General features: G+C 34.7%; 1 protein-coding gene across 1 annotated transcript in view; it reads left to right on the forward strand.

The window, feature by feature from the left end:
• TBC1D32 (TBC1 domain family member 32) overlaps nucleotides 1–25,833 on the forward strand; it is a 176,046-nt gene that overhangs the window by 132,700 nt on the left and 17,513 nt on the right. The window contains exons 27-31 of the mRNA XM_007454903.1: nucleotides 6,375–6,458; nucleotides 9,823–9,892; nucleotides 11,947–12,062; nucleotides 12,873–13,027; nucleotides 19,190–19,330. Coding sequence (XP_007454965.1) covers nucleotides 6,375–6,458; nucleotides 9,823–9,892; nucleotides 11,947–12,062; nucleotides 12,873–13,027; nucleotides 19,190–19,330 — 566 coding nt within the window. The remainder of the gene's footprint in view (nucleotides 1–6,374; nucleotides 6,459–9,822; nucleotides 9,893–11,946; nucleotides 12,063–12,872; nucleotides 13,028–19,189; nucleotides 19,331–25,833) is intronic.

Raw genomic sequence — 25,833 nt, forward strand, 5'->3', positions numbered from 1 at the left:
GGAATTCAGCACAATTTCTAATCCATCACCTTCTGAATCCTTCTGTGCTTCAGCTATACCATAACAACTCAAAGTTGTTGTGTACCCATGGACTTTAAATTGGCCTGTCTTCTATCTACTTATGGTTATAACACAGTTGTACTTGATACAAACAGATAATTCTCTAAGACTCAATATTAATCACATGATGAATAATATAAGAATAAAGAATGATTTCAAATAGGCTAAGAATAAAAAAATTTTGTGTGGTTGTCTAATTTATATGATGGAACTTACATCAAGCCTTTAAGGAGTCTAAACATTCATAATGAAAAAAGTACAGAGATGATTTCTACTTTTAAAAGATGGAGTAGATGATCTTTCCCTTTTCCCTCATCCTGTGTACAGCTTAGGTTTCTGGATATCATCTTATGTTTTATATGTGACTCTGGAAGATGGAGAGAAGGCAGACTGGCTAGGGACCTTGGGACCTAAGGAACAACTCAGAGGTGATGTTTCTTGGGTTTTCTTTTTGCCTTGTATATCCTAGGCTGAGTAATTAAGATTGCCAACAGATGCAGGAAGAAAAATGAGGGCTGGGCAGTAAAAGCCTGCTCTCTCTAACCAAAGGACCAGGAAAAGGGCAGTCTACCAAGACAAAATCTGTAGATAGTGACCACTTTAATCCAGACAAACACCACTTTAGAAAATATTGCCAACAAGACTTGGAGTTCAGCCTGGACTTCTATTCTCACCTGCCAGTAATGAGGCGCCCCTGCCTCTCCCTGGTAGGATGGTATCGGAGGAGATCTAGGTAGAGAGTTAGGAATTTCACCATCACCCAATAGTAATAAGGCCACCGTCTCTCCTTCCCCTCCACACATGTATTTGTTTCACACATGAAACAAATTTTAAAACACAAAGTGTCAGCAAAGAAATATATAAAGAAAACCCAAAAGGAAATTTTAGAACTGAAGAATTCCATTCCCAAAATAGAAAGCTCAATGGATGAGCTCAACAATAAAATAGAGGGAACAGAGGAAAGAATCAGTGAACTTGAAGATATTAAGAGAGGAAATAGACTGAAAATTTTTTTTAAAAGATTGAATCCCAAAGTCCTGTGGAACCATAACAGAAGATCTAACATTTGCATCATTGGAGTCATGGAAAGAGGTTGGAACTACAAATGTATTTGAAAAAATGATGGCTGAAAACTTTCCAAATTTGCCAAAAGACCTAAACCTGTGGATTCTAGAACCTCAAAGAGGGTAGACCCAAAGAAGTCCACACCAAGACACAATACAGTTGACCCTTAAACAACACAAGGTTGAACTGTGTAGGTCTACTTATACACAGATTTTTTTTCAGTAGTAAATACAGTACTAGATGATCTGAGGTTGGTTGAATCTATGAATGAGGATAAGGAGGGCTGACTATAAATTATATTGGGTTGGCCAAAAAGTTAATTTGGTTTTTTCCATAAGATAGCTCCAGTAACACTTAGTTGTCTTTAACTTCATTCGAAACAATTTTGTTAGACTGTATTGTGACAGCTGTCACATCAGCGTGCATTTTAAAAAAAACATCAAAATTGATGAATTTTTGAGTAGCCATTTTAACATTGAAGATGAAAGAAAAAAGCCACATCTTCAGCTTTATTTCAAGAAAGATAAAAACCCAACCAAAATGCAAACAAAGATTTGTACAGTGTATGGAGAAGGTGCTGTGAACGATGGAACGTGTCAAAAGTGGTTTGTGATGTTTCATGCTGATTTCTTGCTGGACAATGCTCTAGGGTCTGGTAGCCCAGTTGAAGTTGATAGCGATCAAATCGAGACATTAATTGAGAACAGTCAACATTATACCACACGGGAGATAGCCGACATACTCGAAATATCCAAATCAGGCGTTGAAAATCATTTGCACCAGCTTGGTTATGTGAATCGCTTTGATGTTTGTGTTCCACATAAGTTAAGCGAAAAAAGCCTTGACAGTATTTCCACGTGAGCTTCTCTACTTAAATGTAATGAAAACATTCTGTTTTTAAAACAAATTGTGATGGGCGATGAAAAGTGGATACTGTACAATAATGTGGAACAGAAGAGATCGTGGGGCATGTGAAATGAACCACCACCAACCACACCAAAGGCTGGTCTTCATCCAAAGAAGGTGATGTTGTGTATATGGTGGGATTGGAAGGGAGTCCTCTATTATGAATTTTTTCCAGGAAACCAAACGATTCCAACAAGTACTGCTCCCAATTTAGACCAACTGAAAGCAGCGCTCAAAGAAAAGCATCTGGAATTAGTCAATGGAAAATATATAATTTTCCATCAGGATAATGCAAGACTGTGTGTTTCTTTGATGATCAGGCAAAACTGTTAACAGCTTGGCTTGGAAGTTCTGATTCATCCTCCGTATTCACCAGACATTGCACCTTCAGATTTCCATTTGTTTTGGTCTTTACAAAATTCTCTTCATGGAGCAATTTTCAATTCCCTGGCAGACTGTAAAAGGCACATGGAACAGTTCTTTGCTCAAAAAGATAAAAAGTTTGGGGAAGATGGAATTATGAAGCTGCCTGAAAAATGGCAGACGGTAGGGGAACAAAATGGTGAATACGTTGCTCAATAAAGTTCTTGGCGAAAATGAAAAACGTATCCTTTTTCTACTTTAAAAACCGAAGGAAACTTTTGGCCAACCCAATACATGATTTTTGACTGTGCAGGGGATTGGTACCCCAATCCACCCGTGTTGTTCAAAGGTCAACTGTATAGTCAAACTTCTGAAAATTTAAGACAAATCTTGAAAGCAGAAAGGGAGAAACAACACCATAGCTACAAGGAAAAATCAATGCAAGTGCCGGTGGACTTCTCCCCAGAAAAGAAGGAGGACAGAGGAAGTGGCATGACATTATTCAAGAGCTGAAGGCAGGGCTTCCCTGGTGGCGCAGTGCTTGAGAGTCCGCCTGCCGATGCAGGAGACGCGGGTTCGTGCCCCGTTGCGGGAGGATCCCACGTGCCGCGGAGCGGCTGGGCCCGTGAGCCATGGCCGCTGGGCCTGCGCGTCCGGAGCCTGTGCTCCGCAAATGGGAGAGGCCACGACAGGGAGGCCCGCATAACGCAAGAAAAAAAAAAAAAAAAAAAAAAAAAAAAAAAAAAAAAAAAAAAAAAAAAAAAAAAAAAAAAAAAAAAAAAAAAAAAAAAAAAAAAGAGCTGAAGGCAAAGAACTGTCAACCTGAGCTCTGTGTTTTTTGAAAGTAGCCTTCAGGAATATTGAGGAAATCAATACATTCTCAGGTGAAAAATATGTCACCAGCAGACCTACCCTGAATAAAGGAATTTTTCTACCTCTGTCATGTGCCTGCAACCTCCTGTTCATCTATAATTGTACAAACTTTCTTTTAAAAACAAGGAATGAATATAAACTACTTGAGAACATTGAGAAAAATAGTTTGTGCTTATAATTTGTATAAAAAGTGAACATGGATGTGGTGAGACTGTAAAGTGCTTGAAACACATTAGTAGAGTTCTGACTTCATGGAGGGTAGAGAGATGAGAATTGTAAGTTCTGAATACTGAAGTGTTCAGGAACAAACATCTGGTGGCTACATGAAGGATGGTGATTGGGAAAAAATTGCACGCATAATGTAATTGTCTTGCGATCTGGTGATGTGCCAGCAGTGATAAAAGATGAAAGAATTAAAGAGTGAATCCTGGAGAAATTTTGCATGTTTACAAACATTGAACTTTTTGGAACCAGCTGCTGTTGTGATGGCAATGCCAAGGGAGAAAACAGTCAATATCCAAGTATCCCTGAACAAGCTGCCTTCAGTTTTTCCTCATCAGTAAAACCCGTGTCCTCTTTTATTATATACGTATTATAAACCTTGGTTTCGTAGTCTACTAATGTCATAGTCCAGCCCTAGGGAATAAGTATAATTAAAAGGACATCTCCTAATTTAAAGTCCTTTTGAAATTCCAGGTCTGTCATTTAAAATAAAAATCCACTTAAAACAATATTCTGAGGTTTACTTTCTGGATAGTAATATCTTGGAGTTAATTTACTCTTGAAGTTAAGAAATGTTTTATGTGAATTAATTTCCTTGAGTCACAGATAATGGAATTTTTAGTGAATTGACAGATAGTCATACTGAGACAGCCACTGTAGTAATTATGCAGTTTAGCTACACTTACGTTTGGTTAGTTAGAAAGATGATACCAATAAATTGTAGCTATGGCTTCAATTACCATATATGGATTAGTTTTTAACATTGTTCCATGGCTGTAGCTTATCCCTCAAAATATTTGGAAGTGCATAGTGCTGTTCATATGGGTTGCTGGGAAAAGCAAAACTATTGGAATCAGCAGAAATTCAGAACCTTTTCTAGGTAGTTCAGTGATGTCATCCTTATATAGGATGCATAGAATTACTTTATAAGCCTCCAATATATTGATCTAATAACATAATTTCATATTTCCAGATCAGTACTTGTTGGAAAGTAGTATGCTTTGCAAAGTCTGCAGTTAGTCTGGTGACTCTTAAGTTTCAAATCATATTGTGTTTTAGCGGCTTCAAAGATGTGTATTTTGTCTTCACTAACGTATGTTTAGCTGTCTGATGGCTAAACCTGATTTCAGGCATTGGATTCAAATAACTGTTCAGCAGTGTGCTGTGACTTTTCCCATTAACTCAGCCACTTTGCTTAAATCCATAATTTGTAACAAACATATGGTTGTGCTAAAATGAGAATAATTATAGTTGAGTTTTAAATGGACATTTCCACTTAAAATTTTTATATAATCTTTGTTACTAATGTATATCTCACACCTTATTAGGAATGATTGTATCTAAATTTCATCGACACATTCTTTCTGAAAAATTATAATCTCAAGAGACAGCATTAGATGACTTATAAACAAACATGTAGATGTTGAAAGCTCTCACCTAAGGGCCATTATTTACATATAAGTTCATAGAAAAAAAATTTTGAAAGATTTCTCTAAGAGTGGGAGAATTTGTGCCTATGTATGTGAAGATAGAACCAATCTAAATAACTATAAGTTTAAATAATCTACAATACTCGTGTCCTTTCTGATCCTCGACTATTGCATTTTCATACTTTTAAATATTCATTTCAACTTGAAATCAGAATATGAATAGAGTTCCATGAATAAAAACTTTCATTTTTATCTTGAGATATAGCTCAAGCTATATCATGAGATGTAGCTTGTTAGACCTATAGTTGTTGGAAAGCATATGTTATTCTTCTTTGACTTTACATTTTTGATATGTTGAACACTAATTTTCCTTCATGAATTATATCTTTAAAATGCACTTGGATGTGAAAAAGGGTGCATTCAGTTAATACAGGTCATAGTCAGAATCCTGAATATAACTAGGGCACAATTTTAAAAGGTGACTAAAACTTACTTTCTGTAAGTATAAGCATATCAGTTACCCTCCAGATATATTTCTTTCCAGCAAAAATAATTCTAGATTGCATATTAATTATAATCCACCTGGTTATATCCATTTGGGAAGTAATATATGTAAATACTGTGGCATTATTTATATACTATTACATTGACAGGCATCTTTTTCAACTTTTCTTTAAATTAATAAACTTAGAGCAGTTTTAGATTCACAGCAAAGTTGAGTGGAAAGTACGGAAAGTTCCCACATACGTTCTATCCTTACATATGTACAACCCCTCCCCCCACTATCAACGTCTCACGCCAGAGGGGTACAGTTGCTACAACTGATGAACCTACACTGACATATCATTATCATCAGGAGTCCAAAGTTTACATTAGGGTTCACTCTTGATGTTTCACATTCTATGAATTTTGACAAATGTCATAGTAATGACACGTATCCACCATTGTAGCATCTTACAAAAGAGTTTCACTGCCGTAAAACTTCTGTGCTCTGCCTGTTCATCCTTCCCTCTCCCCAACGCCTGACAAGCCTACTTTTGATCTGCTTGCCTTGAACAGATACCGTCTGTTGCAAAGTACATAAAACACATAATATGTTCTGCTTTTGAAAGGGATGTGAGCTATGCATTGATTCTGGTCTTGAAGCTCACGTGATTTTTTTTCTGCATGTGTGAATGATGATGGTAAGATATTATAGCCTAGTTTGTGATTTTTTTCTGAATTGAAATCATTTAGCAAATTCTGAAGTAATGCTTAGAGGATCTGAAGATAACAGATGATTATTTTCCAGTTTTATATTGAATAGGTTCTCAGTGAAGCTATTAAAATTTAGTTTACATTGGAAACATTGTTATGAATATTAAAATGATGTTTTGAATTGACCCCCCTTAAGAGCATAACTGTGAAGAAGCTCTGATGACTTTAACATCCTAATTATTCTCTTGTTTATTACAGCTTTAGTAGAATTACTTGAAGAATTTGTCCTTCATCTCTCTGAAAACCCATCTGAATGCTACTTCCCCTCAGTGGAATATACAGGTACAGTTTAAACATTTTTGTATTTTGGAAAGTGCTCAATGTGCAAATAGATAATGTTTCATAGAGGAGTGTAATTAGACACAAATATGCACAAGGTTTTTTCACCCTAAAAAATCTCTCCCTTTGTGCCATATACATTCCAGATATCTTTCAGTTTCTTCTGTGCAAATGTCTGGGTTTCCTTGTAACTTTCTAGCTTCGTTTTTGAGCTCTTTTTTTTTCTGTCTACCCATTAAAAATTGTTTTTCCTTAAGGCAGTATCTTCCAATGTCTTTCACTCTTCTGTTTTTATCCACTAGGAGATGATCGCCTAGTGATCTCATCTGCTTGTACTGTTCTGCCCACCTTATATATTGATGACTTCTAAATATACCTCTTCTACTCAAAGATCTATAAGCTTCATTCTCATATTTCCAGATGCTTAATCGCTAAACATCACCTGGATGTGCTAAAGAACCCTCAAGCTCAAAATGTCCACCTTCTCATACCTCACTGAGAAACATCCTCCTCCTACACTGTCTGTTTTGGTGGGCAGTGCCATCATCTGTCCATCTAAGCCAGGGAATCCTGGTACCCAAGGCCTCACGTTACTCTTCTCCTTTCTTCTCTAGCATCACCCCTTTCTCTCCACGCCTCATATTTGTTTTTCAGGGGCACTAAACTATTAGCAGCATTGCCAGCCTCACCCTCTCTTCTCCAAATACACATTCATTTATTCAACAAATGGATATTTTCCTCTGCTGTATAATAGAACTGCTGTAAGCACTTGGACACATCAGTGGACAAAAGAGAAAAAAGTCTTGCCTTTACAGAGTTTACCTTCTGATTGGAAGACAGACAATAAGTAAAAAGATTCAGTATGTCACGTGGTATGGTGGTAAGTGAGAAATGCAGAGCAGGGAAGGGGTCTAGGGAGTGCTAGTTGGGGGTGGCGGTTCCATTGTTAAATAGTGTTCAGACCAGCAGAAATTGGGAGCAAGATACATGGATGTTTCCAGAGGGAGAGACTTCCAGCAAGTGACTAGGAAGGAGATTAGTACAGCTCAGAAGGAGTAAGGGGGAAGGACTGTTGCTGTTGAAGTTAGAGAGGAGAGGATGATATAGGTTTTTTGTTTTTTCTTTTTTTTTTTTTTTCTTTTGGCCACACCGTGTGGCTTGTGGGATCTTAGCTCCCCGACCAGGGATTGAACCTGTGCCCTCGGCAATGAAAGCACGGACTCTTTAACTACTGGACTGCTGGGGAACTCCCTGATCTAGGGTTTTTAAAGTCATTGCAAGGTCTTGAACACAGGAGTGACATGCTCTGATTTACATTTTTAAAAGATCACTATTGCTGCTGTATCAGGAAAAGACTGAAGGACAAAGGGCTAAAGCAGGGAGATGAGTTAGGAGGCTGTTGAAAAGATGAAATGGTAGTTGCTTGGATGAGGATGTCAGTGGAGTTAGAAGTACTTGGATTCTAGGTATATTTTGAAAATAGGACCAACAGAATTGGGTAACAGACTGAATATGGGGTGGGAGAGAAAGGAGTCAAAAGACCCAAGTTATGGATCTGACCCACTGGAAGGATGGGATTACCAAACACTGAGATGGCGGAGAATGGGTAAAGAATAGGTTTCAGAGAGGAGATTAGGAGCTTGCTTTTATGTTATGTTTCCAATACTTATTGCACATTTAAGTAGACATGCTCTGTACATGCTGGCTGTTTGAATCTGGAACTTAGGGAGAAGGTAGGTCTGAAAATACAAATTACTAAATCATCAGCTTAGTATATAAAGCCAATACACACCTCTTTGTCATGTTTTTCTCATATTCTGACTTAATGTCTAATTCCTCATGTGACAGCACACTCCTGTAAGGTAGTTTCCTTGTCTTACCTGTCATATCCTCTGCACCTAGAGTAACAGTGCCAATAAATGTTTGACAAATAAAGGGAAAAAATGGGGCTTCCCTGGTGATACAGTGGTTGAGAGTCTGCCTGCCGATGCAGGGAACACGGGTTCGTGCCCCGGTCCGGGAAGATCCCACATGCCGTGGAGCGGCTGGGCCCGTGAGCCATGGCCGCTGAGCCTGCGCGTCCGGAGCCTGTGCTCCGCAACGGGAGAGGCCACAACAGTGAGAGGCCCGCGTACCGCAAAAAAAAAAAAGAGTAGATGTTTGATAACCGTGATGTTTACTTTGTTCTTCCCTATCTCTGCAGATCTCAAGGCTACCCATATTTTAAGGTTCAGTTTAAATGCCACTTCTTCCCGATCTCTTCCTCCTATGAATTCATGTAATTCTTTATCTGTACCACTCTTGTTCCACTTTGTGCTTTAAAACATCTTTGTCAGAGTTATCTATATGCACATTTTATCTCTGACACTACAGGCAAAGTTCTTTAGGGCATGATGTATGATTTATCTTTTATCCCTCATAGATTCTAGCGTGGTGCTCCACACTTTATAAGAAAGGAGGTATTAAAAGTAATGAATAAATTCATGAGTTAAGTAGGTATATTGTTAATAATATGAGATGTACCAGTGTGTAATGGGAAAAAACTGCTGATACAGAATTCAGAAAACCTAGCTTTTGCCCCTCCCTATCACTAGATAACTCTGTGATTTTGGACAGTTTCCTTATTTGTGTGTGTGTGTATCCACACACACACTGTGCACATGCTATAGTTTCTTCAGGCAAAAATTGAAAGTTTCAGCTAGATCCCCCTTGTTATCTAGTGATGCTTTTGAGTGTTTATGCTTAATTTGGTCATCCAGTGTTGTCAAACAGTAATCCAAACTTTCAGCCTCTCCTGTAGTCCTCTGTACTGTACAACCCCTTCACTTTTGGTAGATGATCACACTTCATACCTCACAGAGAAAATCTGCCTGCGGGAAGAAACTTGTTCAGTCCACCCTCGTACATTGCTGTACATTATATGTAGAATAATATCAATTATTCCTTCCTGACACTCACGTGTAAATCTTTAAGAAGTAAACAGACATACTTATCTATATTTGTAATTCAAAATCTTATATATGCATTGCTTGATGAAAGTACAGTATTCTAGACCATTTTTGTGTTAACAGCTTTTGTGTCCTGAAAACCAAGTAAAAGTAGATTGCTTTAAAACTACGATTATTTGTTTTGTACTTAATATACTTTTAAATGCTTTTTTTAAGAGAAAAGTTATTTTGTAAAAAGTTTCCTGTTAATTCCTTTGAAAAATGTAACTGACAGCTCTTAAAAGAACAGGATTCATCAGTGTGTTTTCAAAATTTACATTAAAATATGTAAAAATATTGCTTTCATCAATTTTCAATTAAAATGTGATTATTATGCAGAGTTTTATAATTTTTATAACCCAGTGTTCTGTTGTTTATAGCTACTGATGCAAATGTGAAGAATGAAAGTCTTTCATCTGTGCAACAGCTTGGCGTTAAAATGACTGTCAGGTATATTATAGGGAAATATCTCCCTGTGCATTTCTAGAATTTGTTTTGTCTAGCTGATGTGTGCTTAATAGTATTTAATTTAACAGTCAACTGTTTTGTATGCTTTAAATGCAGAGTTTGTCATTCAGAAAATAATAACTTTGTTTTGAGGATATTGGCATATGATTGAATTACCCTTGCAGGTAAATCAGTTACAGTTCATTACTGCTTCATAGCCTAACTACAATGTATTTAAGTCTCTATGACTGTCGGGTTTTTTTCCAAAAATAACATTTTAAAAATCAGCACATTGGTAGCACAATCATACCATTTTCTAAAATATGTTTAGTTTTTACTGTCAGGATATAGTTATGAGTACAAAAGTACCTTAATGTAGATGCAGAAGTTAAAATGAATAAACCAATTATAGTAGTTTGAATTTTTTTGTACTGAAATTATAATTTTCAAAAGAAATGGACAAGCAGAACAGACTGGGAGTTAAGGTCTGAGTCCTTGAACTCCTCTTTTTCTTGATTATTACATGGGAATCTTGATAGTCCCATTCTGTCTACTTCATTGGGTCATCTTCAGAATCAAGTGTAAAAAAGATGCATGTGAAAGCTTTTAAAAAAGACTGGGGCTTCCCTGGTGGCACAGTGGTTAAGAATCTGCCTGCCAATTCAGGGGACATGGGTTGAAGCCCTGGTCCAGGAAGATCCCACATGCCACGGAGCAACTAAGCCCGTGTGCCACAACTACTGAAGCCCATGCACCTAGAGCCCGTGCTCCACAAGAGAAGCCACCGCAATGAGAAGCCCACGCACCTCAAGGAAGAGTGCTCCCGCTCACCACAACTCAGAAAGCCCATGTGCAGCAACGAAGAGTCAACACAGCAAAAAATATATATATAATAATAATAACAATAAAAATGAAAAAGACTGTGTAAATCCATAGCATTATAACAAAAACTATGATAGTAATTCTAGCTCACCCACCTATATCACATAGGGTATATAACCCATTGATTATGTTTTGTGACCCTGTACCCGCCTTTTATATTGTAATAACCTATTTCCATTCTGAAATGGAAACCATAGATAATATGAGCAGTCTAGTCACATATATTTTTTTAATTCAACGTAATGTCTTACTGTTAAGAGATAAAGTGATTTATAATGAAACGTTCGTATACTACTGCGGTGCCAGTAGTGAAACAATAGCTGGCACCCATTTAGAATCATTGTAGGTGTGGCAGCTACGAATAGACTGATTTTATTTTGGTGTGTCAAATATTACAAGAGGGTTGCCACTGGTGAAGTGACTTTGCAAAATGGTGAACAAGTCTTAGTAAGGCTTCAAGCAAAGCAGAAGAACTACCTTTCCCTAACTTACACATGGTTTCATTCAGTGTATAATAAAATATATGACTAATATTTTATGATTTTATATGAAACAGAATTAGTTTCAGATAATTATAAATAGATTTTTCATCTATGCAAATGACAGGCAGGACATTTACAAGTTGTTACTGTGCAGGACTGACTGTCCCATGTCTAACCTCCTGGCCCTTACTTAGCAACTATCAGTAGTCCCCAGTCACTATGACAATCAAAAGGCACTCCTGTAAATTTCCAAACTAGCCCCTGGGGGAGGTGCCACCCTCATATAGAACCATTGGGCTATATGAACTCTAAAATTGCTTCTAAACTTAACATTATGTCTACCTAGCCTATGAACATTACATGTTTTAGAGTAAGTTCAGGAAAAAAATGCTTATATTCTACTGCTCATCTATAGTATCCATGTTTTGTTCTTTCACTACCATTTCATTTTCCTTTAAAGTTGTTGTATTTACCAGATGAATACTGCTAATTCCAGTAGATCGTAATTATCAGGTACATATATTGAGTGTTATTCTTTCATAAGTGCTCTGTATAACTAGTTACGCTAAAAGTAGAAATTTGAAAACTTAAAACCATGAGATCTCAAGAGAACTACACTTTGATGAATGTTAAAAAGTGAATTTACAATGCAGGGCCTGACATTTTTTCATTATGTTTTCTGGGCTTTTACAGGTATGGCAAGTTCCTCAACCTGTTAAGAGATGGTGCAGAAAATGATCTTACCTTGGTTTTAAAGCATTGTGAGAGATTCCTGAAACAGCAGCAAGCTTCTGTAAAATCTTCTCTTCATATCCTTTTCGAATAATTGACAGTACTTGAACTCTCTTCATATGTTTTTCAGAATTCTTTGATGGGGTACTTTAATACATTAATAGGAAAATAATACTTTAACCTATATTAGTGATTTGTTACGATATACCTTTATGGTATTTTATTCTATATTTTAAATATGTACTTTATTAGACTGAGTAGTAATTATTAAATTTTATTAGTTGAATCTTAAATGAATAAGTAAAGTTATTAGAATGTATTTTCAGTTATATATAAGGAAGTTTTAAAAATAGCTTTAGTAAATCAGAATAATACTCTAGATTTAGTAAATCTAGAATAAAAATAAAACATGCATTTATTTTATTTGAATTGGTTATCTTTCAGAAATAGGGTTTGACTTTAAGAAAAAAGTGTATACAGATCTTTTGCATTACTGAATTCTCAACATGTGTGGATTTTTTTTTTATACTTGATTATGCTAATAATTTGGCAGATAACCTAAACTAGAGAAAGGATGGTACTATTGTGTTAGTGACTTGAACAGTGTGTTTCCACGGAACAGATAGATTTTCCTCCAGTTGCTGGTGCTGTTGGCCTCCACTGGGCGTGTCAGCGCACATGTTACATTAAAATAGTTACTGTGCAAGTGATTTATTAATAAAGTTTGATTTTATATCAATAGCTTATAAATTGGTTGAAGACAAAATGAGGACTAACTATCCTTAATATCTCTTTCCTGAGATTCTGGAAATTAATATTTATAGAGTTCTTATATCTCACCATGTTAAGATAAACTATTATAAAAGTTCCTTAACTGTGCTTTTCAGTCTGCTTGCAGGGGAGTTACACTGGCCATGACTGGTTTGTATCTTCTTTGTTCATAATAATGTTGGGGGACAAAGACAAAACATTCCGATTTCTTCAGCAGTTCTCCAGGCTTCTGACTTCCGCTTTCCTTTGGTTGCCAAGACTACATATTTCTGTAAGACTTTTTAGTCTATTTTTAAAGGAGTATTTTAAATTTTAAGGAAAATCCTATTTAAATTCATTAGGATCTTATTTTATTTGTAGAGTGTGCTATGTCCTCAATATTCGTTTTCTATCTGAATGCAATTTTGAGTGATTCCTTTTGAGGATATAGATTTGACATTTTCTCGAATACTTGCTGTCTTACCTAATGGTAACTGAATGAAAGATTAGTGATAATAGGTGCATTATTGAATTTAAACTTGTCATTTAGTAAATTATAAAATTCCGTATATAAAAAGAAAACTATTGAATGGATATTTTTATTCTTGCTTTGTTAGAAAGAATCTCTGTTTAAATTATAGTATGAGAAAATAATAAGTTGGAATTGTATCCATACTGTATGGATAAGCACACTAACTTTATATACATTTTGGAAATCTATGATGAGTTTTGATTAAGGTAGTATAGTGTATTTTTAAAGATTTTACTAGTTCCATGAGATCCAAGTTTAAAGGTAAGTGCATCCCTCAGTTTATTAAAGTTTCTGTATTTTGTTTTACTTATGTACTTACTGCATTTAAGACATCCAACTTGGGGAAACTGTCCATTAAAATAAGCCATGCTAATGCTTCCCAAACCTTTTTCTTGACATGTTATCCTTGGACAACAGAATTACACGGCACCCAAGGATAAGTTGTTAAGGGGGCTAGAGAGTATCTATGTCAAGTTAAATGAAAGCATTTATGACATGCTTTTGCAATATGTATTTGTGATAAAGAAAAGAAAGCACCAAGGAATACATTAAATATTGAAATTTTATGATTTTATGCTTGAAATAGCTGTATGTAATTCCTGAATAATACTTCACCATAATGAGAAATAATTTGCTCACATGAACAGCAGGAAGCAAAAGGCAAAAAGTTATGTACTAGCTTTTCTCCAATCAATGGAACTGTTTTCCTTCTGTTAACCAGAGTTTGAACAATTCTTTAAATTGTACGTGAAGATTTAAAATATCTTAAAGGTCTTTCACTCTTTCATTTACAAATGTAATGTTGAAAATTCTTTGATAATAAGTATGGATTTTAAGTCTACCACACATTTTCATGTCAAGTATTTTAAAATGATACCTACATGCCACTAGTCTTAAGTATTCTACTTTAGTGTTCAGAGTGTGACACAGTCAGGCATCACCAATGAACTGTTTTTAACCATAATTTTGTAAAGTTGAATTTCTGCTTTGACGCTATAAACCTAGTTTTCCACACATTATTTTATATTTAATACAACAAGAGTGATGTGCTCCACTAGCATTTCTTCCTATAAAACTGAAATCAGGCAGGACTCTAGCAGCTTTGAGTTGATCAGATTTACCATTTTGATAGCATCAATTTAATATGGAATATAGATCCGTGAATGGAATGGAGTGGCTTACTATTCAGGGGTTTTAGAATGAGCTCTTGATGTAAAACCTTGACACCTTTCTGTTGGTGCATCTGTATCATCAGTGAAGACTCATGCAGTGCCTTCTGTAGTATCATTTTTTTTCCTTTTCAAGTACACATATACCAAGTTGAATGTTTTATTACCAGTAGTTTGTTTTACTGTTTCTTTGTAAAACAAATAACATTCTGCTAAACATTCCTCTTCAAGGATTCTATCTAGAACTGTTAGCCAAGTGCGGTTACTAATGTCCGTATAGTCAGTACTCCATAGTTTAAATGTTTTTGATTTAGTAATCTTTTGGATTGGTGTTTTTGCTGTGCCCCTTTCCTTGCTAGTGCATGCAGTAATAGACTTTAATATATTACTTTAAAAGTTCTATTATGCTTGTTCCATTGGTCTCAGATATTACACTGACACTTTCTATGCAGGTTGACAACATAAGCAAATCTGCAGTTGCCACAAGACATGTTAAAGACACTTTAGCTTTAGGCATTAACAGCACAGACTTGTCCACCATCCTTAGCACAATACCACATTTTTGTAATCAACCTCATAAAAGCTTCAACCTGTTCCCCCAGTCCCCCATTCCCCTACCTCATTACCCTGTTCTATTTTTTTCCTTTTGTTCCATAGCCTACATCAATTCCCACTATGCTTCTTAATTTATGTATTTGTTTATTATTTATACACTTAAACATAAGCTCTCTGAGGGCAGGGTTTTGTTCGTTGACATGTCCCAAACTGTGTCCCATCATAATTTTTCAGTAAATGTGCTGAATATATGAATTAATATTTAAATAGAAATTTGTAAAGGACAATAGGCTTTTTAATTACTTTAGGAAATGTATTTAAGAGAGCTCCTCTACATTCGTAAAAGTGTTGTAAGCAAATTGCATCAAAAAGATTAAAAAATTTGGCCTAGGATAAACAGTATAGGACATAATGAAATATTAATTTGAAGTTCTCAAAATTTTATAAACTATTACTATTATTGTGAGATAAAAATAATTTGAAAAATGTGTCCTTAAGCTGTTTAGACCAGAAGAAGTCTTTAATGTATTGATTTAATTAAATTATCTTCCAATTTTATTTGTCCTCAAGAAAATCCTTCCTAAATGATAAAATAATCATTTTTTATGGAACTTCATCAAGAATCAGTTTGACTAATTGTTAACATTAAAGCTGTTAATAAATATAGATTAAGAAAAATCAAGAAATCAGTTATTTCCATGGAGGAATACCTAATCTCAAACAATAATTATAATAAAAGTTACAGTTATATATGCCTTCTCTGTTAGTAGAAACATATGAAATAGAACAAATTAAATTGAAATAAAAACTGAAGTATTTTAATGCACATAAAACCAAAACTCCATTGATGATAAACCAGGCTGAAGTGGCATTTGAGTGAAGTTCTGTAGTTCAACAGGAAGGTATCATGGAACACTTACTTTATATACATTATATTATTTATATAGATAAAATAAGAGCATGTGCGAATATCTATATCTTCCTCTTCATAAAATAAAGTAATAACTACCGAAAGCAGGAAGTTTGGAGTTAAAAATTCTAATAGCATTGAAATATTCATTTGATTTAAATTTTACAACCATTATGTAGTGGCACATTTGTAATCCATTTGCAGGGCATTAGCAATGGTAAGTCATGTAACCAGTCACTTGCTTGGAAAGAGGACAGGGGTCAAAACCCCTTCCCTTTCTTACATGCGACTTTAAATCTTAGTCATATTTGAAGATTCCATTTTCCTATGTGTTTTTTTTTTCCCTGAGAGGAGAAAGATTTGTTTTTTAGAATTATAGAATCAAAGTTTAAAAAGATATCTCCAGAGTTTTCTGTTCACCCCTCTGCACGATGTGCATGATGCACATGCTGCACAGAGTCACTGCAGCACTGCCAATGAAACACGGCCTGTTCTCTTCCTACAGAACCCTAGAGTGGAGGACTGGACTGGATTGGATTGGATCAGTTTGGATTGGTTTGGAGAGTTTGTCTTTTCTAATAGGGTCTATTTAATTTCCATAGATTTTTCTTATTGTCAGGAATAAAATGACTCATCAGAACTACCTCTAGTGGAAGAAAAAAACTAAGACTGCTTACTGTGTTTCATTTCTTTAAGCACATATCTTTCATTTTTAATCATTAAAGCCAAATACTCTAAGAAGTGGCATAACATGAACATTTTGGTACTGATAATTTTTTACTGATAATTTTTTGCATGATACTGGCCTAGTGTATATGTTACTTAGGTGATCTATTAAACGCTGTGATCCTATATGTGGTCTGCTTAATCCTATATTCTGAATTTTATTTAGAGTTACCTTTTATTAAGCGTTACCATCCTTTCCAAGAGTTATGACTAACCAAAATATATCAAAACACTAAAAGTATAACAAACATAATTTATAATTTGATGATTCAGGAGATTCCTTGTTATATTCATGTGACTCAGAGCTGTCATTATTGATTTGGTTTTATGAATACCATTTCCTGTAAATTAGAGTTATGAAATAAAAATAGGCCAACTAACAAAACTTTTATTATAAGAAAGTTTCCTGTGATTACAGTGTGCAATCATTAGTATGTTGTTGTCATTCAGTCAGTTTGTTGAGTAGCTACTCTATGCAGGGCTTGGCGCTGGGAGCTGTGTTGGTTACCAAAATTTATGGCATAATTTCTTCCAACAGAGTATAATTCATAAGAGTAGAAGAATTCTTGCCTTATCTTTGGGAATCCATTATATAATAATGTTTTATTTTCTTTGAGAAGGTAATTAATTAGTCTATTATCTCCATCTCTATACAAAGCTATTCTAAATATGTTGGTTTTAATGCAAATTAGAGAACACTGTGTAAGAAATATTTCCAATATATACAATTCTTACACTATTATATATATATATATTCAGAAAATTATTAGCTAAGTTTGCATTGAAAATTAAAGTATTACATATGTATAAGTTGATTTATTTTGCTTTTACATATATTTATTAGATTCATTAATCCTACTCTACAAATAGTAATTAGTGAAACATTGTGTATACAACAAAAGATAAATCAAAGGGTACTAATTCTCATTCAGTTCATATTATTATTAACTACTTAATAAAAGTAATTTTCTTTGCACATCCATCTGAAGTTGACTACAAGATGTTCATTTAATATGCTATGTATGTCTTCAGTCGTGAGTATATAATATTAACTTTTTTGTGTACTGTGAGATATCTCCCTAAGAACCTATCATAAAATATATATTTGTACCTATATGTTCCCACAAATATATATTTCTACAATGTGAAATGGTAAACCGTTTATCATAATGATAAAACACAAAAACTACTGATAAATCAACTCACTGATTTCAGAAATTTTCATATATTACTCAAACCTAAATCCTTAAAAATGGTTTAGCAGTATAAAGTTTGAAAAAAAATCCTCCTTATTTTAACTCTTATGTAATTGTCAAATATGAGTTTGATTTTTGATTGTAAAGTATTAACTTTCTTTCATTAAAAAAGTTTGAGTTGCCCAGTAAAGGTAAAAAACGTTAAAAGGACTCTCTAGAAGTCAGATCTAATTTGAGTATCAATGTTTATTATAAGTCTGTAGGATATAATTGCTAGTCTAATAGTTTTTCTTGACACACAATTACATCTTCAGGTTTATTCTTTGTTTAAAAATTGTTGTGGTTAGATGTTGGGTTTAAAGTAGTACTCATTAAAACATTGAGCATTCATGATAAATTGTACCCAAGAACTAAACTGAAAAAATAACCGACTTTATGAAGAAATGCCTGAAAAATGCAATGCAGTTTGTAAATGTATGTGTATATGTATCTATACATATATATTATATATACATAGACATATAAATAAATATAAAAATATATGAAATACATTTATTTATTTTTTTTTTTTCCGGTAAGTGGGCCTCTCACTGTTGTGACCTCTCCCGTTGCGGAGCACAGGCTCCAGACGCGCAGGCCCAGCGGCCATGGCTCACGGGCCCAGCCGCTTCGCGGCATGCGGGATCCTCCCGGACCGGGGCACGAACCCGTGTCCCCTGCATCGGCAGGCGGACTCCCAACCACTGCGCCACCAGGGAAGCCCCTGAAATAAATTTTATATATTTGTAAATAGATAGCCTGAGTACTTTTATGGGAATGCATCACAGTTTTAGATACGAATTTCTTATGGATTTCCCAATTTCACTTACTAGTAACTAGAGCTTAGATTTGGGTTATTTAACATTAACTTAGAAAAAGTGGATTAGGCAAATACCAAGAGCTGACAGACTAAATAAACCTTTTTGATGTTTTAGAGTCATTGACTAAATCCAAGGATATATAAGCATATTGAAATATACTTAGTTTTAAAATGTATTTATTACTCATGTTCTCATCCATGTATTTATTCTTTCATGCAACATCCATCTCTATTATTCCATAAGGGATTCAATTTGTCACAATTACAAAGTGTTAATTTTATTCCTTTATCTTGGAAGGAAGGTATATCATACTGCCTTTATTGAGTTTTAATCTTTATATAGTGTTTAATGTTCTAGCTTTTTAACTTACATAAAATTTGCAGTAGCTTGTTGTGCCAACCATGGTAATTTTGAAGTAGCAGTTTAGAGCAAAAGATTTAGATGAATTTGATTGGTTTTAAATTAGCTGCATATTCATTAATTCTCAATTTCTCTCTTTTATGCAGAGGTACCTACCTATTGACACTATAGAATCTGGCATTCATCCAGTATATTTTTGCAGCACTCACTATATTGAAATGCTACTGAAAGCAGAGGTGCCACTTGTATTTTCAGCTTTTCACATGTCTGGTTTTGCACCATCACAGGTAATCCATAGGATATAGTATTTCTTCAACTCCAAGATCTCAGTGTATTTAAAGAAAATTACATTCTCATCAAATATAGGAAATACATTGAAATTAATCACATCATTTTTGTAAGTAGTCATACATCTCTATGTGTTTAAATCTTTCAACTGGCTTTTTTCCCCTAGGTCTTTTATAACATATAGGTTTGCTTTATTGTAGATCCCTGGCATTCACAGATGTTGAGTTCTGTTTCAGCTATTCAAGACATAGACATTCTGAAAGACTATGACATGTAGCTTTTTTTTCCCCAACCTCTTTATTGGAGTATAATTGCTTTACAATGGTGTGTTAGTTTCTGCTATATAACAAAGTGAATGAGCTATACATATACATATATCCCCATATCCCCTCCCTTTGCACTTCCCTCTCACCCACCCTATCCCACCCCTCTAGATGGTCACAAAGCACTGAGTTGATCTCCCTGTGCTATGTTGCTGCTTCCCACTAGCTATCTTGCATTTGGTAGTGTATATATGTCCATGCCACTCTCTCCCTCCGTCCCAGCTTACCCTTCCCCCTCTACAAGTCCTCAAGTCCTTTCTCTATGCCTGCATCTTTATTCCTGCCCTGCCCCTAGGTTCTTCAGAACCTTTTTTTTTTTTAATTCCACATATATGTGTTAGCATACGGTATTTGTTTTTCTCTGTCTGACTTACTTCACTCTGTAGGACAGACTCTAGGTCCATCCACCTCACTACAAATAACTCAGTTTCGTTTCGCTTAGTAATATTCTGTTGTATATATGTACCACATCTTTATCCATTCATCTGTTGATGGACACTTAGGTTGCTTCCATGTCCTAGCTATATAGATAATGCTGCAATGAACATTGTGGTACATAACTCTTTTTGAATTATGGTTTTCTCAGGTAATATGCCCAGTAGTGGGATTCCTGGGTCGTATGGTAGTTCTATTTTTAGTTTTTGAAGGAACCTCTATACTGTTCTCCATAGTGGCTGTATCAGTTTACATTCCCACCAACAGTGCAAGAGGGTTCCCTTTTCTCCACACCCTGTCCAGCATTTATTGTTTGTAGACTCCTTTGATCATGGCCATTCTGACCGGTGTGAGGTGATACCTCATTGTAGTTTTATTTGCATTTCTCTAATGATTAGTGATGTTGAGTATCCTTTCATGTGCTTGTTGGCAATCTGTATATCTTCTTTGGAGAAATGTCTATTTAGGTCTTCTGCCCATTTTTGGATTGGGTTGTTTGTTTTTTTGATATTGAGCTGCATGAACTGCTTGTATATTTTGGAGATTAATCCTTTCTCAGTTGCTTCATTTGCAAATATTTTCTCCCATTCTGAGGCTTGTCTTTTCGTCTTGTTTATGGTTTCCTTTGCTGTGCAAAAGCTTTTAAGTTTCATTAGGTCCCATTTCTTTATGTTTGTTTTTATTTCCCTTTCTCTAGGAGGTGGGTCAAAAAGGATCTTGCTGTGATTTATGTCATAGAGTATTTTGCCTATGTTTTCCTCTAAGAATTTTAGAGTGTCTGGCCTTACATTGAGGTCTTTAATCCATTTTGAGTTTATTTTTGTGTATGGTGCTAGGGAGTGTTCTAATGTCATTCTTTTACATGTAGTTGTCCAGTTTTCCCAGCACCACTTATTGAAGAGGCTGTCTTTTCTCCACTGTATATTCTTGCCTTCTTTATCAAAGATAAGGTGTCCATACTGTGCATGGGTTTATATCTAGGCTTTCTATCCTGTAACATTGATCTATCTTTCTGATTTTGTGCCAGTACCATACTGTCTTGATTACTGTAGCTTTGTAGTATAGTCTGAAGCCTGGGAACCTGATTCCTCCGACTGTTTTTCTTTCTCAAGATTGATTTGGGTATTTGGGGTCTTTTGTGTATTCCATACAAATTATGAAATTTTTTGTTCTAGTTCTGTGGAAAATGTCATTGGTAGTTTGATAGGGATTGCATTGAATCTGTAGATTTCTTTGGGTAAGTATACTCATTTTCACAATGTTGATTCTTCCAATATAAGAATGTGGTGTATCTCTCCATCTGTTTGTCTCATCTTTAATGTCTTTCATCAGTGTCTTATAGTTTTCTGCATACAGGTCTTTTGTCTCCTTAGGTAGGTTTATTCCTAGGTATTTTATTCTTTTTTTTGCACTGGTAAATGGGAGTGTTTCCTTAATTTCTCTTTCAAATTTTTCGTCGTCAGTGTATAGGAATGCAAGAGTGTTCTGTGCATTAATTTCGTATCCTGCTACTTTACCAGATTCATTGATTAGCTCTAGTAGTTTTCTGGTAACATCTTTAGGATTCTCTGTGTATAGTATCAGTGTCATCTGCAGACAGTGACAGTTTTACTTCTTTGTCTCTGATCTGGATTTCTTTTATTTCTTTTTCTTCTCTGATGGCTGTGGCTAGAACTTCCAAAACTATGTTGAGTGATAGTGGTGAGAGTGAGCAACCTTATCTTGTTCCTGATCTTAGTGGAAATGGTTTCAGTTTTTCACCATTGAGAACAATGTTGGCTGTGGGTTTGTCATATATGGCCTTTATTATGTTGAGGTAAGTTGCCTCTATGCCTACTTTCTGGAGGGTTTTTATCATAAATGGGTGTTGAATTTTGTCAAAAGCTTTTTCTGCGTCTATTGAGATTATCCTATGGTTTTTCTCCTTCAGTTTGTTAATGTGGTATATCACATTGATTGATTTGCATATACTGAAGAATCCTTGCATCTGTGGGATAAACCACACTTGATCAAGGTGTATCCTTTTAATGTGCTATTGGATTCTGTTTGCTAGTATGTTGTTAAGGATTTTTGCATGTTTGTTCATCAGTGATATTGGCCTGTAGTTTTCTTTCTTTGTGACAACTTTGTCTGGTTTTGGTATCAGGGTGATGGTGGCTTCGCAGAATGAGTTTGGGAGTGTTCCTCCCTCTGCTGTATTTTGGAAGAGTTTGAGAAGGATAGGTGTTAGCTCTTCTCTAAATGTTTGATAGAATTCGCCTGTGAAGCCATCTGGTGGTGAGCTTTTGTTTGTTGGGAGCTTTTTAATCACTGTTTCAATTTCAGTGCTTGTGATTGGTCTGTTCATATTTTCTATTTCTTCCTGGTTCAGTCTCGGAAGATTGTGCTCTTCTAAGAATTTGTCTGTTTCTTCCAGGTTGTCTATTTTATTTTCATATAGTTCCTTTTAGTAATGTATCATAATTCTTTGTATTTCTGCAGTGTCAGTTGTTACTTCTCCTTTTTCATTTCTAATTCTATTGATTTGAGTTTTCTCCCTTTTTTTCTTGATGCATCTGGCTAATGGTTTATCCATTTTGTTATCTTCTCAAAGAACTAGCTTTTAGTTTTATTGATCTTTGCTATTGTTTCCTTCATTTCTTTTTCATTTATTTTAATCTGATCTTTATGATTTCTTTCCTTCTGCTAACTTTGGGGTTTTTTTTCTTCTTTCTCTGTTTGCTTTAGGTGTAAGGTTAGGTTGTTGATTGGTTATCTTTCTTGTTTCTTGAGGTAGGATTGTGTTGCTATAAACTGCCCTCTTAGAACTGCTTTTGCTGCATCCCATAGGTTTTGGGGTCATTGTGTTTTCATTGTCATTTGTTTCTAGGTATTTTTGGATTTACTTTTTGATTTCTTCAGTGACCTCTTGGTTATTTAGTATGTATTATTTAGCCTCCATGTGTTTGTATTTGTTACAAATTTTTTTCTGTAATTGATATCTAGTCTCATAGCATGGTCGGAATAGATACTTGATACGATTTCAATTTTCTTAAATTTACCAAAGCTTGATTTGTGACCCAAGATATTATCTTTCCTGGAGAATATTCTGTGAGCACTTGAGAAGAAAGTTTATTCTGTTGTATTTTTGGTGGAATGTCCTATAAATACCAATTAAGTCCATCTTGTTTAATGTGTCATTTAAAGCTTATGTTTCCTTATCTGTTTTCATTTTGGATGGTCTGTCCATTGGTGAAAGTGGAGTTTTAAAGTCCCCTAATATGATTGTGTTACTGTCAATTTCCCCTTTTATGGCTGTTACCATTTGCCTTATGTATTAAGGTGCTTCTGTGTTGGGTACATAAATATTTACAATTGTTATTATGTTCTTCTTGGACTGATCCCTTGATCATTACGTAGTGTTCTTCTTTGTTTCTTGTAATAGTCTTTATTTTAAAGTCTGTTTTGTCTGATATGAGAATTGCTACTCCAGCTTTCTTTTGATTTCCATTTGCATTTTTAATGGCGATGATAATATCTCCTTCATAAGGCTTCTGTAAGGATTAAGTAGGGTAACTAAGGGCAAGAATTCTCATTACCACTGCGTATCTGGTATGTGAGATACTGTATCTTATCTAACAATAAGCGTTCTTGTCTCTGCTTTTGGGGTACTGGGAAGGTTTAATGATTTTTTGAGGGCCTGGAATTGGAAATGTCATATGCATTAGCCACAGATGTCTCTCTCCTGTGCACAGTTAGTCCTTCATTGGTGGAGTGTGGATTGTTTCTTCACTGTGTTATCAGGCTCAAATTTAATATTTTAGAAATTAAACCTTTTTTCTAATTTTAGGATCTTTAGGTCAGAGTCCCAGAAGGTAGAAGTACTTAATCAAAAAGATATGAACACTTTTGAGGCTCTTGATGCATATTATCAAATTGCTTTGATTTTTGTTCTAAGAAAAATGAAGAGACTGTCTATCCTTCAGGACCGCGTATTTGGCTTTTTTAAAACTAATTGCTAAATTTTTAAAATTTGGGAGGTTTGGAGAGTTTTTTAAACATTAATAAGGTTGATTATAATTCTATAGCTTTGTTAACTAGATGTATCTTTTTATTAATTGCCCGCCTGTCTTAGTGTTTCCTATTAACTTGTAAATAGTCTTTAAAAGTAACTACCACTATCCAAATCTCTTCAATTCTTGAGTAATAAATATTTTACGTATTTACTTTTGTAATATATTGGCCATTTACTTATTTACTATTATATTTTACTTATTGTAACTTTATATTTTGTCTTAAAGTGGGGTAAGAGTAAGCCTATCATTTCCTTCCTAACTCTGTCCTTAAAAAGTTAGTTTAGCTATTTCTACCTAATGGTTCCTCTGTGTGCACTTTATGGTAATTTTTCCCAGTTCATAGTGTGCATTTGAGTTTGAAATTTAGATTGCTATTATGTTAAACTATAGATCCTCAGTGTACTCAACTTTCCTATCTAGGAACATGGTAAGCTTTGACATTTATTTTCTTTATGTTATATTTTACTAAAGTTGTAAAGCTTTTTCCAAAGAGGTGTAGTACATTTCTCATTACAGATATTTCTGATTAGTTTAGCTTGATCTCTTTTTCAGTTCTATTTTCTGTTTGGTTATTATTAATAACTAGTAAAGTCATTAGCTTTTGTATGTTAATTTGTTTATATGTTTTTTCTAGATTTTTGTTAATTTTTTCCTCCAACCTTCTAATGAACTTTATTTCTGTTTCATTCTTTTTTTAATTATGTAATTTTTCATTAAGCGTAATACCCTCCAGGTCCATCCCATGTTGTCCCAAATGGCAAAATTTATTCTTTTTTATGGCTGAATAATATTCCATTGTATATATATGTACCACATCTTTTCTATCCAATTTATCTGTTGATGGACACTTATTTTGCTTCCATATCTTGGCTATCATAAATAGTGCTGAATATGATCATTAAGGTGCATATATAACAAATCAAAAGCAGACTCACAGATACAGAGAACAATCTAGTAGTTACCAGAGGGGAGAGGGTTGAGTGGAAGGGCAAAATAGGTGAAGGGGTTTATGAAGTGCACACGACTAAGTAAGCAGGTTGTTAAATAAAATATACAGATGTCTAGAGTAAAAATAATAAGCTTAACTAGAATACAAAAAATTAAATGTAGTTAGAAATATATGTTGATTACAGCATAGGAAATATAGTCAGTATTGTAGAATAACTTTATATGGAGTATAATCTGTAAAAATATCAAATTACTGTGTTATACACCTGAAACTAATATAACATTTTAAGTCAACTATACTTCAACAAAAAATTTTTGGAAAATTTTCCAGTATACTACTAAGTAATAGTGGCTTACTTGTTTTAGACTTGAATGATTACTGGGAGTTCATCCAGCATTTCACCATTAAGTAGTAACTATTTATGGAGAGTATTTTTCCCTGTCATGCTATGGGAGAATCTTTCTAGTCTATGTAAGATATTGAATTTTGATTTCTTTAATCAAGTGAGAATGTTGAATTTTGTCAAGTTCCTTTATGGTTAAGATTATCTTGATCTTGGAACTTATTTGACCTGTTTATAGGACACGTTGATAGATTTGTTAATAGTAAACTATCTTTGCATTCCTTTGGATTTGTCCTACTGGAGGTCTTTTTCTTTTAACTAGACAGTATAGTTCCTGACATTATGATATGTGCCTTTATACTTATTTTGAAGAGACCTTATGTCATTTATTACATCT

Source organism: Lipotes vexillifer, unplaced genomic scaffold (genome assembly GCF_000442215.2).
Source record: "Lipotes vexillifer unplaced genomic scaffold, Lipotes_vexillifer_v1.1 scaffold58, whole genome shotgun sequence".
Taxonomy (NCBI): Eukaryota; Metazoa; Chordata; class Mammalia; order Artiodactyla; family Lipotidae; genus Lipotes; species Lipotes vexillifer.